Source organism: Musca domestica, unplaced genomic scaffold (genome assembly GCF_030504385.1).
Source record: "Musca domestica strain aabys unplaced genomic scaffold, Musca_domestica.polishedcontigs.V.1.1 4, whole genome shotgun sequence".
Classification (NCBI taxonomy): domain Eukaryota; kingdom Metazoa; phylum Arthropoda; class Insecta; order Diptera; family Muscidae; genus Musca; species Musca domestica.
In genome coordinates, this window is record NW_026712328.1 from 13,054,965 (window position 1) to 13,070,503 (window position 15,539).

At 34.8% G+C, this 15,539-nt stretch overlaps 2 protein-coding genes across 5 annotated transcripts in view; one reads left to right on the forward strand and one right to left on the reverse strand.

The window, feature by feature from the left end:
* The window catches only part of LOC101894940 (uncharacterized), a 193,321-nt gene that overhangs the window by 90,834 nt on the left and 86,948 nt on the right, over positions 1 to 15,539 (reverse strand). Inside the window, exon 1 of one of the 2 annotated variants that reach the window (XM_059126585.1) lies at positions 1,441 to 1,710. The exons of the other annotated variant lie outside the window; for it this stretch is intronic. The gene's annotated coding sequence lies outside the window, so the exon portion shown is untranslated. Of the gene's footprint in view, positions 1 to 1,440; positions 1,711 to 15,539 lie in introns of those variants that run through there. 2 annotated transcript variants of the gene reach the window in all.
* LOC101887237 (uncharacterized) overlaps positions 1 to 15,539 on the forward strand; it is a 98,881-nt gene that overhangs the window by 7,109 nt on the left and 76,233 nt on the right. For all 3 annotated transcript variants that reach the window (XM_011295291.3, XM_059126586.1, XM_005186050.4), the window contains exon 2: positions 246 to 501. In XM_011295291.3, coding sequence (XP_011293593.2) covers positions 450 to 501 — 52 coding nt within the window. In that variant the 5' untranslated portion in view covers positions 246 to 449. The remainder of the gene's footprint in view (positions 1 to 245; positions 502 to 15,539) is intronic.

The window sequence follows — 15,539 nt, forward strand, 5'->3', positions numbered from 1 at the left end:
ATTGAGACCAATTTTTTTATCCAAAAATTGAAAAATATATTGAACTTTAACGTCGAAATCTGATTGTCTTAGAACTGACAAATTGTCTGTATTTTTCAAACCTATATACACACATTTATACAAAAATTGAATTTAGAAGGTACAATTATTCTACCACCCGTTACACTACCATGGCTTGTATGTATGTATGCAAAAATGTGTTAAGATACAATTAAAAATAAAACCTCAAAATGTTTTAAAAATAGGTAACAAAACAAGGAATTAATAAACACACGAAAACAAACTAAAAAATACAACAACAACAAATGAATAATTCACTATTTTTGTGGTTAAAAGCGATAAACGCATAGCTGATCTAACAGTAACTGGACTGCACTTAGTGACCAACAACATCAAAAATCAAATTGTAGTAGCAGCAGCAACCATAAACTACTTCAAGCTTCATCATCATGGTTGCGGTCAATTGGCGGCGTTGGATCTGTGTGGCGTTGCCATTCATGGGTAAGTGCGATCGATTTAAGGAAATTCAAGAACAAATGGTTTGAAGAAAATAAGTTTTTGGGCAATTTTCTACAGAGACCATTGAAAAGACGAAAATTCCCAACGATTCTTACTTTGATGTTACCATCAATCCATCCGGGTGGGCAATTTTTTTAAGAAAATCGTTTTATTGATTGTTTGTCACCGGATTCCATGAAAACTTTGCATTCGTGTTATGTCGCGTTTTTACTGTCTATTTTCTACCCCTTGAACATTTTTATAAATTATTTGTACGACGTTCTTTTATTTATCCCTAGTTGACCCGATTAACGTTGCTGGCCCATAGTTTTAGTTTTCAAAGCTTATTTTTAAAAATATTAAATGCATATTAGTTGTAACCTTTTAACGTTCCTCTAAAGCAAAATGGTCACTTTAGTTTAAAATGTTGTCTTTCAACTGGAGTCAATCTAGCAAATTACCGCTTTCGTAGTTTAAGATTATCGTAAAATTTGTAACAATTGCTCCAAAATATAGCGGCAGAAGACACGTTATATATAAAAGACATTTCCTATAGCGAGGTCTGTGGCGATTATTATTTCAATTAAACATGTCTCTAAAGATGCCCCTGCATGGACACAAAAGCGTGCTCTTTAGTTTTATTAGTTTGCAACATCCACTTTGGTAATGTTTTAGGATCCCCGAAGTCGGATTTACTTTTCCAGTTTTATTATTATTTTTGTTCTGAATGATTGATACACTTTGCTCGGTGTCACTTCTCTTCGATGATATGACCATAGGGACATTTGTGTGGGTATGTATGTTTTAACCAAATCATAAACCCATTTTCAACTTTTCATGCCGCGCAAAAATTAATTGTCTGATTTTTTTCACGTTCTTGATTGTAAATGTGGGGATATTTTAAACCCATAGTAAGGAAGTGAATTTGCTTACTTTTCTTACCTTTTAGAGTATCTATTTTCCTCCTCTTCCTCTTACGAAGAATTCGTACGGACATTGTTTGAATTTCACATTTAATAATGTCTCATTTATTCGTTGCAGGGAATTTGGTATCGAATATTTTTTTTACATTCTGGCTAGATTTTCAGTGATGAGGTTGCAAATTTGTTATTTTGATACATTTTTGATAAGATTAAATTTTCTGTGGTTAGCTTGTCAAGCAATTTTCTATCATTGCTTTAGTTTGTCAGAATAGAAAAATATATATCTACTTATTTTTAAATTCCTTTTTATTTTTTGGACAAATAAATATTTGTAGTGACAGAAAATTCTAATGAAACTTTGCTCAAACCATGGTCTATTTTTGAGTACAATTTGATAATAAACTGAGTACCTTGTGTAAAATTGTTCAATCTAATCTATTTAATAGTTAGCCTGCCAACCACAACGAATTTTCCGTTACATTTCTTATAGTTTCAATTATTAAATATGCAACGTTCACCTCCACCAAAGGCCATTGCTACCCAGCAAACAATTAGTGCCCAGTCATCGAAACGAAACAGAAATGAATTATCACCAGGTACTGGAACATCGCCGGTTGCACTCTCACAAATGGAACTTATACACCTTATAAGCAGCACAATTAATGCAAATTTAGACGAAAAGCTAAAAACGTTGTCTACAAAGGAAGATATTGAAGCAGTAAAGGTGGAAATAACCTCAATTGGCTCGGAGTTAAACCTTCTAAGGTCGGAAAATCAACAGCTAAAGGTGGAACTACAGCAAGTACGAAGAGAATGTGAAGAAAATAAAAAAGATATAATGTGGATGCAGGAACATATAAAAAGCAGCAACATTTTCATCCGTGGCCTAAATTGTACAAATGAGCCAACAAAAGAAGTAAATAATTTATTAACAAACAAACTAGAACTGAGAATGAGGGCAAGATCTGTTCGAAAAATTTATGAAAGAAATGGAAAAATGAGTGTAGTGGCTGAATTCGAAACAAGCCATGAATCGGAAGAAATTATGCGTAACAGCAGGAAGCTAGCTGGTTCCAACATTTACATAGAACGAGATCTAATCCCATCAAAGCAACAATTTAAAAAAGCTTCTCTTTGTCTCAAGTCGAAAATATTGGCCATAAGTAAGGAACATAGAATCACAGTTAAAGAAGACAGCATTAGGATAAACAATACATGGTTTAGTTGGAATAAAGATCAGAAGCTCATTGCCGAAAAGAACGATGGTAAAGATGAACTACACAAACTTTATGGTGACATTATTAAATCTGTGGACACTAACTACGATCAAAAAACTAAATACAGAGTCAAAAAACTAAATACAATCCCAAACTTATTTTTTCAAAACCTTTCTATTTTATCATATAATGTAAATGGGATTGAAAACAAATATTTATACCCATCCTTTTTCGATTATTTACATAATAATGATATAATTATACTCACTGAAACCCATTTGATTGAAAATAAATTTGAAAACATAAAAAAATATTTCCCTGGATTTCAATTGTATAACGTTGCAGCAACAAAAGAGCACATATATGGCCGAGCAATTGGTGGCATCATATTTGCAGTCAACGAAAGAACTACAAAATTGGGCATAACGCATAGAGTCATACAGTATGATAATACCAATTGCTATCAGTTTCACTCCAAACAATTCCACTATTTCTCAATACTGGAGGCCCGCTCAATGGGACAACGACTACAAAAAGATCCGTAAACTTCTCGAAGAAAATGATATATTATATGCAATACTAATCGGAGACCTTAATCCAAGGATTGGTGAATTGACACAAGATTTGAGTGGAATTTGCTGCAGGTATGGCCACACGAAAATCTCGGGACAAACTTACAAATAGAAAAGGGAACCTCCTAATAGAATTATGCACCAACTATAACCTTTTCATTCTAAATGGCAGAACTCGTGGAGACGAAGATGGCCATCTTACATACATAAGTGGTACAGGAGAATCCGTAAATGATATATGCGCAGTATCCCAGGAAATTTTAAGCCTTGCGGAGGAATTTGTAGTAGAGAATCAAACATGGTCAGAGCATTTACCAATAAAACTCAAACTTAAATATACTACAGAAAACACTAACGTCAAGAATCTTAACCTGTTGCCTAAGCTCTTATGGGATAAACATAATATAAACAGATACCAAGAATGTATCCAAGAGAATCTGAATAAAACTCTGAGTAGGAAAAATGAAGTTACCTTAGACGAGCTTGGAAACATAATAAGAGCATCAGTAAAATCTAAAGTGAACAGAAAAGTGTTCACGCCAAAGCAGCCATGGTATGATTTTAAATGTCATAATGCGCGAAAAATTATGTTTTCTTTACTAAAAAAATATAAGAAAAGCAACACACTTGAGATTAGTAAAAAATACATAGAATCAACAAAGAAATACAAAACTATCTGCACGTCCAACAAACAAAGTTACAACAGATACCTGTTAGATACAATCAACAATGTTAATGACTCAAAACAGTGGTGGAAAGCAGTGAAAACGATAAGGAACCAAAGATATCAAATCAGTACGTCAATATCCTCAAGTAGTTTTAAAAATTACTTTGAAGGTCTGTTGAATCCCCCGCATCAAGCTCTTGAGATAAGCTATGCTCAAAATTTTATAACTGATCCAATTCTAGACAATGAAATAACCATGTGCGAGCTAAAAAGTATATTGAGAAAATTGAAAATAAACAAAGCGCCAGGAGAGGATAGAATTTCATATGAACACATTATATACGCAACTGATGATTTTCTCAAACAATTGATCAGGAGATATAATGCAATTTTAAATAAAGGATGTATTGATAATGCTTTTAAGAAAACCATAATTTTCCCAATCCACAAAAAAGGAGATATGTCAGAACCATCAAACTACCGAGGAATTGCTTTTATGAATAGTATTGCTAAAATAATGATGGGAATTTTAAATTAGAGACTCTATGATTGGGTAGACTATCATCAAGTGCTTTGCGAATACCAGGCAGGTTTCCGAAAGGGCTATTCGACGGTGGATAATATATATAACCTGGCAGCAATTGTGAATATTAAACAAAACGAAAATAACAAAGTATATGCTTTCTTTGTGGACTTTAAAGCCGCTTTCGATAATGTCTTCAGAAAATCTTTAATATATAAACTAGCTGGACTTGGTGTTTCGAACAAATTTCTAAAACTGATTGAAAGTATATACAACAACACAGAGTATGCGGTTTGGACAGGTGAAGAACGGTCAGACTACTTTGAAACCAGTTCAGGGGTGAAACAAGGTTGCCTCCTGTCGCCATTGTTATTCACGCTCTATATAAATGATCTACACGAACATCTAGAAGGAGGTATTGATATTCACAATATAAACATTAGGCTTTTGCTCTATGCAGATGATATTGTGATTTTGTCAGATGATATAAAAACGCTACAACAAATGATCTCAAACCTGGAAAGCTATTGTGAAAAGTGGAATCTGAAAGTCAATATGAGCAAGTCTGAAATACTCATATTCAGAAAAGGAGGAAGGCTGGGCAGAAATGAGAAATGGAAGTTTAATGGAAATGAAATTAAAAATGTAAATGAGTACAAATACTTAGTAGTCAAATTTACCCCGAAACTTTCATTTTCAAAACACATTGAGAAACGAACTAGCCAGTCAAAGATGGCAATAAACTCTACATGGATTGATTTTCTGGGGAAGAAAGATGTAAATGTGAAAATGAAATGGAATGTCTATGAGGCTGTTTGTAGATCAGTACAAACTTATGCTGCACAAGTATGGGGATATTCGTATTTTGACGAGGTCGATAAGTTGCAGCGTTACTTTTTAAAGAAAATCCTCAAAGTACCATGTTTTACACCTAACTACGCTCTTATGCTTGAGACCAATGTCGAAAATTGTCACTTATATACACTCAAACTAAATCTAAAGTATATACATCAAGTATTGTACAAATACCAAGAACATCGGTTACCGAAAATATTAACCAATATATTGCTAGAAAAAGAAGGATTCTGGGTAGAAAATATTAAAAGTATGGCTCATCGGTTAAACGTTCAATGGCCAAATACCGCAACTGAAGATGAATGGACATTATTTAGCAAATGCATTATTGGTAAAGAAAAAACATATTTATTACAGGAAAACTTGAGGCTAAAACAACAAAGCCAAGATAGAATTTATAAACATTTAGACTATAGAATGGGAGAAATGTACTTTACTGACTCTTTTACTAGCGATCAAATTTCATGGATCTTTAAAGCACGATGTGGACTTATCAATTTGAATGCATCCAGATTTAACACTGAAAATGCAGAACGTAAATGTACGTTATGTAATCTGATTCGTGATGAAACATTGCAGCATTTCATTGGAGAGTGCCCTATCCTGGCAGAATTTAGGACGAGTTTTTTCCAATCCGCAATACTATCCGAAGAAGATGTGATTAACATTCTGGATGGTCGTGAAGCACATTATTGGAGGCAGCTGGTCATATATTTAAAAATATGTTTAAATTATAGAGAATTTCTAATATTTGAATACAACTCAGTATAAACATAAATTAACTTGTAATCAGATACGACAGACGGTTTATTAAAAACCATTGTCTATTTAATAAAAAAAGTATATATTATATATATATTATTACATCATAATAAACAAAATAGTTAGCCTGATTAGGCTGAACGAGAGAGCATAATTGTTATTCTTCCTAATTAAAATCTACAACTGATCTGTTTAAATATGTAAATATGTATAATTGTAAGTATGTATAATTGTATACACCACACAATTTTGTCGAACTTGTTGAATATGCACTTCTCCAAATTTGACAATGAAGAACATACGAGTATGTATGCACATGCATACAAGCAAAGTAATAAAAAAATGTGAGCAAAAACGATCTTCTCTGTGCTCTCAATGGGTTTTAAGCATTACGTATTAGTTTTTTCGTTACCTCAACTTACTTCTCAAAGAGAACTCAGGTAGGTAGGTCTCCAAATAATGTTTTCAATATTCAATCCGAATAAAATGACCTCATTTACATTTACTAATACAATGTAGTCGGGCTAGATTAACACCATCATCATCAGCAGCAGTTCATTGCTATGTTTCGATTTTTTGTGTTTAATGAAAATTACTTACAAATCGCTATTGGATAATGAAATACAGACCCACACACACATAGATATAATTGCAAAAAGCAACATTATTTAATGTTAAAATAAATTCAATCTTCAAAAATAATGTTGCTTATTGCTTGGCTAAAACGGAATCAACATTTGGCAATATTTAGTGAATAATTTTCGATATTGCAATAATCGCTTCTATTAGTAAAAATAAAAAAGGAAATAACTTTATCGTTATATTGCTTATCTCCATCATTACAATTTTTATTTTGGTATCAATGCTGACAGAGAATTCAGTTAAAGTTGGTTATTAGAGCCGACAAGATAATAAATAAATACTATCATTACCATATCATTTGTCATCAGTGGTATTCGGAATTTTGATCGAAAATTTTTCCATATTTCATATTTTTTTTTTTCGAATGGGAAAATTTTTGAAGAAGCTGAACTTTGGTTAGTGTGAGTAACGACCAAGTTGGGTTCGAATCAGTTTCGATGTAAATATAGCTTCTTATGCCTAAATGTTTCATCCGTATATCTCATATTGAAGATACCCCAAAGTAAGATCATATTTAAATATGGATCTTCTAGAGGAAATGACAATTTAATTAACTTGCTGCACTTTCACCGAGTTCGTTCAGCTATTTCTAGCAGAATCCGATGTTCCCGGAGAATGTTGGGCCAAAAGATTGCCCTACACACCGGAGCATGAGATACTAACAAACAATTTACATGCACAAATATACTAGAAAAGTAACATGGGTCAGTGTACGTCCCCGCAGAGGGCCACATTTTGAATAATCATAAAAATGTCAGATGCAACCATTGAAAATGTATGTTAAAATGAGGTATTATACATCCGTTTAATAATAATATCATAGAAATAAAGATTTTGACCTCACACATATTGTATAGTTCGTTTTGTTGAGGAAATCGTGAGGGGGAGGTATCTAAGATAGACCAAAATATTAGGATGTGCTGAGATTAAATAAGTTAAAAAGCAGTAAGTTCGGCTAAAATCATCAAAATACCGAATATCGGGGGCTATCATTATATAGGAACTATATGAAGACCTGGATCTGCATAGCAAATGTTCTGTCACAGGCTGTAGCATCCATTACGAACTTTAAATACGATATATTAAACAATTTCGGTGTGTATTGTACCTAAAATCGTTAAAATACCGAATATAGGGAGGTACTGATATATGGGGCCTATACAAAGACCTGGACCTGCATACACAATTTTCTGTCACAGACTGAAGTTCTCATTACGAACTCTAAATACGTAATTTGAAACTACTCCGGTGAATAAAGACGCTAAAATCATCAAAATACCGAATATTGGGAGGTACTGATATATGGGGCCTATACGAAGACCTGGACCTGCGTAAAAAATGTTCTGTCACAGACTGCAGTTCCCATTACGAACTCTAAATACGTAATTTGTCGCTATGTCGCTAAAATCATCAAAATACCGAATATCGGGAGGTACCGTTATATTATTTACGCTGAGGCTATATGAAAACGTGGATCTACATGGCCCATTTACGAACTTAACCTGCCTACTGGCAATATATAAATGTCTGCAAAATTTTAGCCTTTTATCTCAATTCGTTCGAAAGATAACGTGACGCGAGACGACATCGCTAAATCGACTTAGAATTTTACGCTGATCAAGAATATATGTACTTTGTTGGGTCTGACATGAGTATTTCGAGGAGATACAAACGGAATGACAAAGTTAATATACCCTCCATAGTATGGTGGAGAGTATAAAAAATAATCAGACATTATTATATTAAAAATCGGACTTATTTGTATTCAAAATTGTGTCCTTTAAGGTAACTCCGGGAAGTACCGTCCCAATAGTTAGTCTAAGTCTAATATAAATATTACCACAAATCAAATTTTATATGGATTCAAATATAAACATTTACCAAATTTGGATGAAATCGGTTACTCCCGGACATCGTTAGATCAGATTTCGTCCAAAAGAAACATATAGTCTAAACCGTTATTTTGATGAGTCACATTTTGGCGTATCAAATGATAAAAACCTTATTTATCTATTTAGCTGAGGGTACAGAAAAATGTCCCTTGCATCTGGCGTTCACATTAAACGTCGTTATCTACAAATCGCCATTCCTTTTTTTTTTAATATTTATTTATACGAATTACAGTAAACACTTATTAAATAGGCCACAGTATATTCTTATACTGAACAAAGCCAATAAATTTTTATTTTTTTTTATAAAACAAGTTGTTTTAGAGTGATTATTATGAATGGGGACAAGAAGGCTTCCTTCGTCATAGGCGTAGTTCCTTATAATCGATGTTCGTTATATTCGAAGTCATTTGAAAGTCCCGATTTAATCGGTTTTTTAACCGCCATTATTAATTTTTCCCTCCAAACAGGTAATATTACCCATGGTGCGCCATTTACCATTTAAGATAGCTTTAAAGCAAAGAACCAACTTTATACCAGATCCTGTTCTAACAGATAACAATTACAGGAATTAAAACAAGATGCTAACTTACGATACTTCACATATTTACAAATGAAACGGCATAGGTTTGCAGTAATTACCTTCACAGAAACGATACTCTACTCGCCCACAAAACAATTCACGGTTGATCAACTTTTTGATCATGAGGAACACAAAACATACTCGGCTGCATACATAGGTGCCTCATTCAAGCGTTTTCCAACGTTTGCTTGTGGTGGTAATTGCTACGTACAACATTTGCGGTATTTGGAAATAAATAATTTGGCACCTGTAATGTTAACAACAAACCGAGAGTGTTGATTTGCTTCCATTCTATTTGCGGACATTGGCCGCAAAGAAAAAGCCATGCAACAAAGCAATCCGGTTCCGAATCGTACACCAGAAGTGCCCGATTAGGTGTTTAAAGTATCGTGAGTTGTGTTGGTCATTTGTAAGGCTGTGTGTCTATATTTCCAAGCACAAAATAAATTAAAATTGAACGCATCAACAAAAAGTTACCGCGATATATTTAGATGGTGGTACATTACCACCACGAATTGTTGTTTTCGTTGTTTCTTCACTTTTGATTTTTATTCATGCTTGTGTTTGTCGAAAAATATGGCAACCGTCAAATTAAATTCGATCACACACAATGGCCATTTATGGTTGTCTTGATATCTCCATAGATTAAGTTTTTATTGCAAAGAATCAATGTGTTTCTTGTTTCTTTTTCTGGTAGTTTAATTAAACGTTTTAAGGCAGATCTACGCACACACACATATATGTTCATAATTGAATTTAAAACACGTCTGTTTTATTCTCATTAATTGAAAAAGTCAATGGCTATAAATTATGTGGGGAATATGATTGTTGAGTCAGAAAATATGTCTAGTTGATTTCCGTTCATCTGGATCCATTATGATCCACACATACATACATATACCCTTCAGGATTGTGTAAAAATACGCTCAGAGAAGTTAGTTTCCAAAATTTTGTTGTATTTTATCGACATTCTTACACATACTATAAAGGGTAGTTTATTTCTATCCTTTAGTTTCGAACCCCACGGAACCATCACATTAGACATCTTCTTGAATTCAAGATCAGGATGAAATTCTGTTTCGATTTAGTTACATCGGTTCGTCTGTGGGCATCACTCTAGCGTTCGAGCGCAAAGAAGAAAGTCGATACAATTTTACTTTTACTATTGGAAATGAGTCACATTGGTACATATGAGATAAAAAAAAAAAACTGCAACAAAGTCAAACACCATAAATTTTACTTTTTTTAATTTTATTGAATGAAAGCAAAAGATGTCGGAAATAGCATCAAATTTTAGAATAAGTAGAGAATTGTTCGAATTGGCACAAATTATGTCCTTTAAACGGCCAATGAAACCGTCACACGCTGCCCGAATGTTGCTCTGCGGTATTTTGGCCCATTCCCGGCGACCTGTTAGTGCCAACCTGCTTTCCAAAATAGTCCAGACACAATAGTCCAATAGTCTCCGGATACCAAGGAGATTTTGGTGGCCATTGTAGGATGAATTGGGGAACCTCATTTGTAACCATACTTGGGTGTCGTGTGCTGAGTGCAATGGTGCTGAGTCCTGTTGGAATGTCCAAGGTCTGCGGCCAAAAAAAAAGAGCAAGGCTTTAATACACCCTCCAGAATATTTTCGCGATAATATTCGGCATTTATTCTGATGCCACGGTCGATTAATACGAGCGGAGAGCGACCATCGGCTGTTATGGCGGCCCACACTGGTGATGGTGGCGCTTGAGTTCTGGTGTCCAACCGATGGTGCACATTTTCAGCTGACCTCTTTGGCAAGTAAACACGATCATTTTGTTTATTTACCAGACAGTTACCACTTTCGACCAAGCGAAGCAACACTTTAGCTCTTTTGAGTCTATTTTCTTTCAGTTGCGGTGTAAGTTCTTGCACTTTTTGGAATTTGACAAATGGAATATTGCGATATGTTCAGCTCACGAGCAATTTTTCGGCCACTGCGACGCGGGTTTGATCAAGTCGCTTCTTTCCTTTCCGAACCATTTCTTCCGCGATAGTACGGTAACGAGCGATAGTACGAGACACAAAAGATTTATTCACATTTAAATGCTGGAGTGCTCAAACGATAGCAACTTGTGGGTTTTCAGCCAAATATAAAGGAATCACACTATCACACTTAAATTAAATCACGAAAAACTTTTTTTCTGGAAAATTCTCTCTAAAATGCTTTTGTACGCTTGTAAACAATATAATGAGCTGTCACTGGAATAATTTTAACAGCTGTCGGACGATTGGCTTAGAAATGACAGCAGTCTGCAGTTGGTTGCAGTTTTTTTTATCTCACCCTGTATTTTCCAAAAACATAGATCTATTAAGGTAAAAAATAAATACTACAAAATGTACAATTCAATATCGTAAATCAATTTGAAAAAAAAATCCCATGCGATAAAAAAATATGAGAAGAAATAAAAAAAATTACCGAAAAATATTAACATTTTTATTAACATACTTTTATGAGATTTTATTCTTTTCTGTCAAAAGCCCATTCAAATTGGTGAGAACTGTCGAAATCCGTTCAGCCGTTCCTGAGATATAAGCGGTTTAACTAACATCCCCTTCTTTGATGCGATATCTCGATATCAGTATTAATGCAACGGTGAGAAGTGACGTGTTTCGGGTATAAAAAGATATCATCAAATTTGGTTTAACTTTGGTTTCACTGTTCAATAAATAGCGAGTCTGGATGTTTGAAAAATTTATTATAGAGATTTGAAAATTTATAGAGAACTTTTGGATTCCAAAAAGGGGTCATGTGAGCATGCGTGTGAGTTTTCGGTACCCCAAATGCGACAATTTTATCATAATTGTGCATGGTACTGCAACATTACCATGTTTTACAATGTAATGTCGCAGTATTTCCCGGCGTTGTTTAAGCGTATACGCATTTAATTATGTCTCAAGTTAGACATGAGCTAAGTGTTATCATTCATGAAATAAGCACTAGTATAAAACGAAATTATTATTTGGCGGTCCCTGTATTAAGATACATTTAAAAAAAAGGAAATACCGAAGGAGTGGACCAATATTATCCACTTCACATCTGAGCTACTCTGATATAAATATTTTATACGTGCCCGATTTGGACAATATTAACTACTTCCTCCACTTTATAGCTATGTGATATTGTATGTGAAAAATTTTAAGAAAATCTAACACTTATTTAAAATTTTATGCGAATAAAAAATAATCAAAATTTTAAACTTTGTGGGAGAGGTACCGGAATTTGGCCGATAGATTTCATACTATATTCACAACAAATCTTGTGTTAATAAAATATTCCGATGTGTGAAATTTGAAGGGAATAAGACGGACACCGCTATATCGCCTCCAAATATCCTGAAACGGATTTGGTCCAAAGAGACCTAAGCTGTAAAAATGTTATTTCTTCGATGAGGTACATTTTGACCGTATCAAATGATATATACCCACTGTAGCTATATGTATGAGGGTATTCAATTGAAGAATACGAAGACTTAAAGTGTACGGCGAAAAGTGTAAGGGGTAATCTCAAAATTTCAAAAAAATAAAACAGGGAGGTGGGGTGAAATGGCCCCTCTATTTACGTTACGTTCAGTATTTCAGGCGTGATTTTCAAAGGAAATTTGGTATAGCAAGAACCCAATAACAGGAATAAGATATATCAACCGTACCGCCTTTCTATTCAAATTCTTAGACATTTCAGCTTTTGCTTTTGACAATTCGAGAGATCAAATGAAGGATCAGTTATAAGTTTTCCCAGGAAAGCCAGCGGAAGAACCCACATGATTGCACTGAACACACAAAATAATTTTTCGGCCATAAATCATTAGTTGGGATTAATTACAAAGCAAAATACCAGAAAATTCCTAAAATTTCTTCGTTATTCTTCATAACGATATATCCACAAATTCAAATGTAGATCCTTTTCCTTATTAAAATCGTATTAGACTTATGGACCTTCCCAGTCTTGACGTTTAATGCCAAAGGAAAACATTTAAGGCAAAATTGGTTTATGTCAATTCGGTGTTCTTGTGAACCTCTGATCCTTACAGTGACAGCTAAGTGATACTGAAAAAAATTATGCGCCAATTCGTTAGTGAGAGATTACTCACCAAAGAATTGAGTATTTGCTTCTTTTGATATAATATTGTTGTTAAAAATGAAGAGGGTTATCATTAGATATGGATAAAATGAGCATCGATGGCTTCCAACGGCATACGACCTTGCCTTACATTACTAGGTCATGGATTGATGAGATATCGATGTCCAACAACATCAGAAAATACCTCGTTTTTTGTTTTGTAACATAATTCCCACTTTAATGGAACCAGCTACTAAGCCTGACAAGGTAATTAAATATCCTGTTTGCATGTCCACCACCAACAACAAGTGGTGGCCTCGGCCCACAAAGAAAAAAAACGTGTAGCCGCAGCAATTCACTCTTGTTGAACTTGAAATGGGGAAAAGTAATTGCAGAGAAACAAGCACTCGCCTCGGCAAGTTTTCATACTCGTTATGAGATATGAAATTGAAAAGTTTGTTGGCTGCTGAAAAATATCGACGCCATCGATGCCGATCCAAGTCAAGGCTCAATGCAAAACTTGCTGATATCGGCAAAACACCGATTGCATTGGTAATTTATGCACAGCAAAACTGATGTTGTTCAAAGCGAATGTAACGCAAATGCTAGGATCCGAAAGTGAATGGGATGCCTTGTTGCGGAAACGCACTTATGTTGCGATAGCAAATATTTATTTATTAGCAAAAAAATGTTACGCATTAAGTGTTTGAAGATAGCTTGAAATATAAGGATTCGTAATGCTGATAAGTAAGATATCGGGTGGAAATACATTTAAATAAGTGGTTTGTCTTTATTGTTCATGTATGTATTCATGTCAAAAAATATTATATACAGGGTGAGGTAAGAAAAATCAACAAAGTCAAACGCCAAAGTTTTTACATTTTTTTAAATTTTATTAAATGAAAGCAGAAAATGTCGGAAATAGCATCAAATTTTAGAATAAGTTTAAATTTGCTCGAATTGGTCACCCTTGGCACAAATTATGGCCTTTAAACGGCCAATGAAACCGTTTCACACTGCCCGAATGTTGCACTGGGGTATTTTGGCACATTTCCGGCGAAGTTCTCGCTTGATCTGATTGACACTTTGGTATTTTTTAGTGCCAACCTTCCTTTCCAAAATACTCCAGACACAGTAGTCCAATGTAGCGTTGGAAATGAAGCGAGAAACCTCATTTTGTAACCATTCTTGGGTGGCGCGAGCTGAGTGCGATGATGCTGAGTCCAGTTGAAATGTCCAAGGTCTGCGGCAAAAATGTTTGCGTGCCCAAGTCTTTAATACACCCTTCGCGATAATATTCGGCATTTATTCTGATGCCTGTCGATTAATACGAGCGAGAGCGACCATCGGCATTTATGGCGGCCCACACCATCACCATGGCCGGCGCTTGAGTTCTGGTGGCAACCGAAGGTGCACATTTTCAGGTGACCTCTTTGGCAAGTAAACACGATCATTTTGTTTGTTTACAAACTGCTGGACAACGAATGTTTTCTCATCGGAGAAAACCAAATTCGGCAGTTCACCACTTTCGGCCAAGCGAAGCAGCTCCATAGCTCTTTTGAGTCAATTTTCTTTCTATTGCGGTGTAAGTTCTGCACTTTTTGGAATTTCAATGGCTTTACCCCGAACTCATTTTTCAATATTTGCCAAATGGAATATTGCGATATGTTCAGCGCACGAGCCTTTTTTTCGCCCACTGCAACGCGGGATTATATCAATTCGCTTCTTTACTTTTCGAACCATTTCTGCTGATGTTGCTGTTTTCTTTCGTTTACTTCCTTGACGTCGGGCCACGCTACCAGATTCACAGTAACGAGCGATGGTACGAGACACAAAAGATTTATTCTCATTTAAATGCTCGAGTGCTCTAACGATATCCACTTGTGGTTTTCCAGCCAAATATAGAGAAATCACACTATCACGCTTGAATTCCATCACGAATAACTTTTTTTCTGGAAAATTCTCACCAAAATGCTTTTGTACGCTTGTAAACAATATAATGAGCTGTCACTGGAACAATTTTAAACTAAAACTAAAAAATACCTAAAACTTTAAATACCTTTAAGATCTTACAATGACTCAAAATCTCAATTTGTAAATGGCGGTTTTGAAGTTATTATTGACCCACTGATGCCAAAAATGGATATAACCAATTTGACTGATTTTAACACTTTGCATCAACAAAATCGCCATTTAAAGTCCAAGACCAAAAACTACCACGACTTCAAGTTTAGGCCGGTCCACCAACGAAAGTCACCGAGCCTGCCAACCATTCCGAAAAAGGTAAATGACATCCATTAGGCGGGCACCAAATCAAG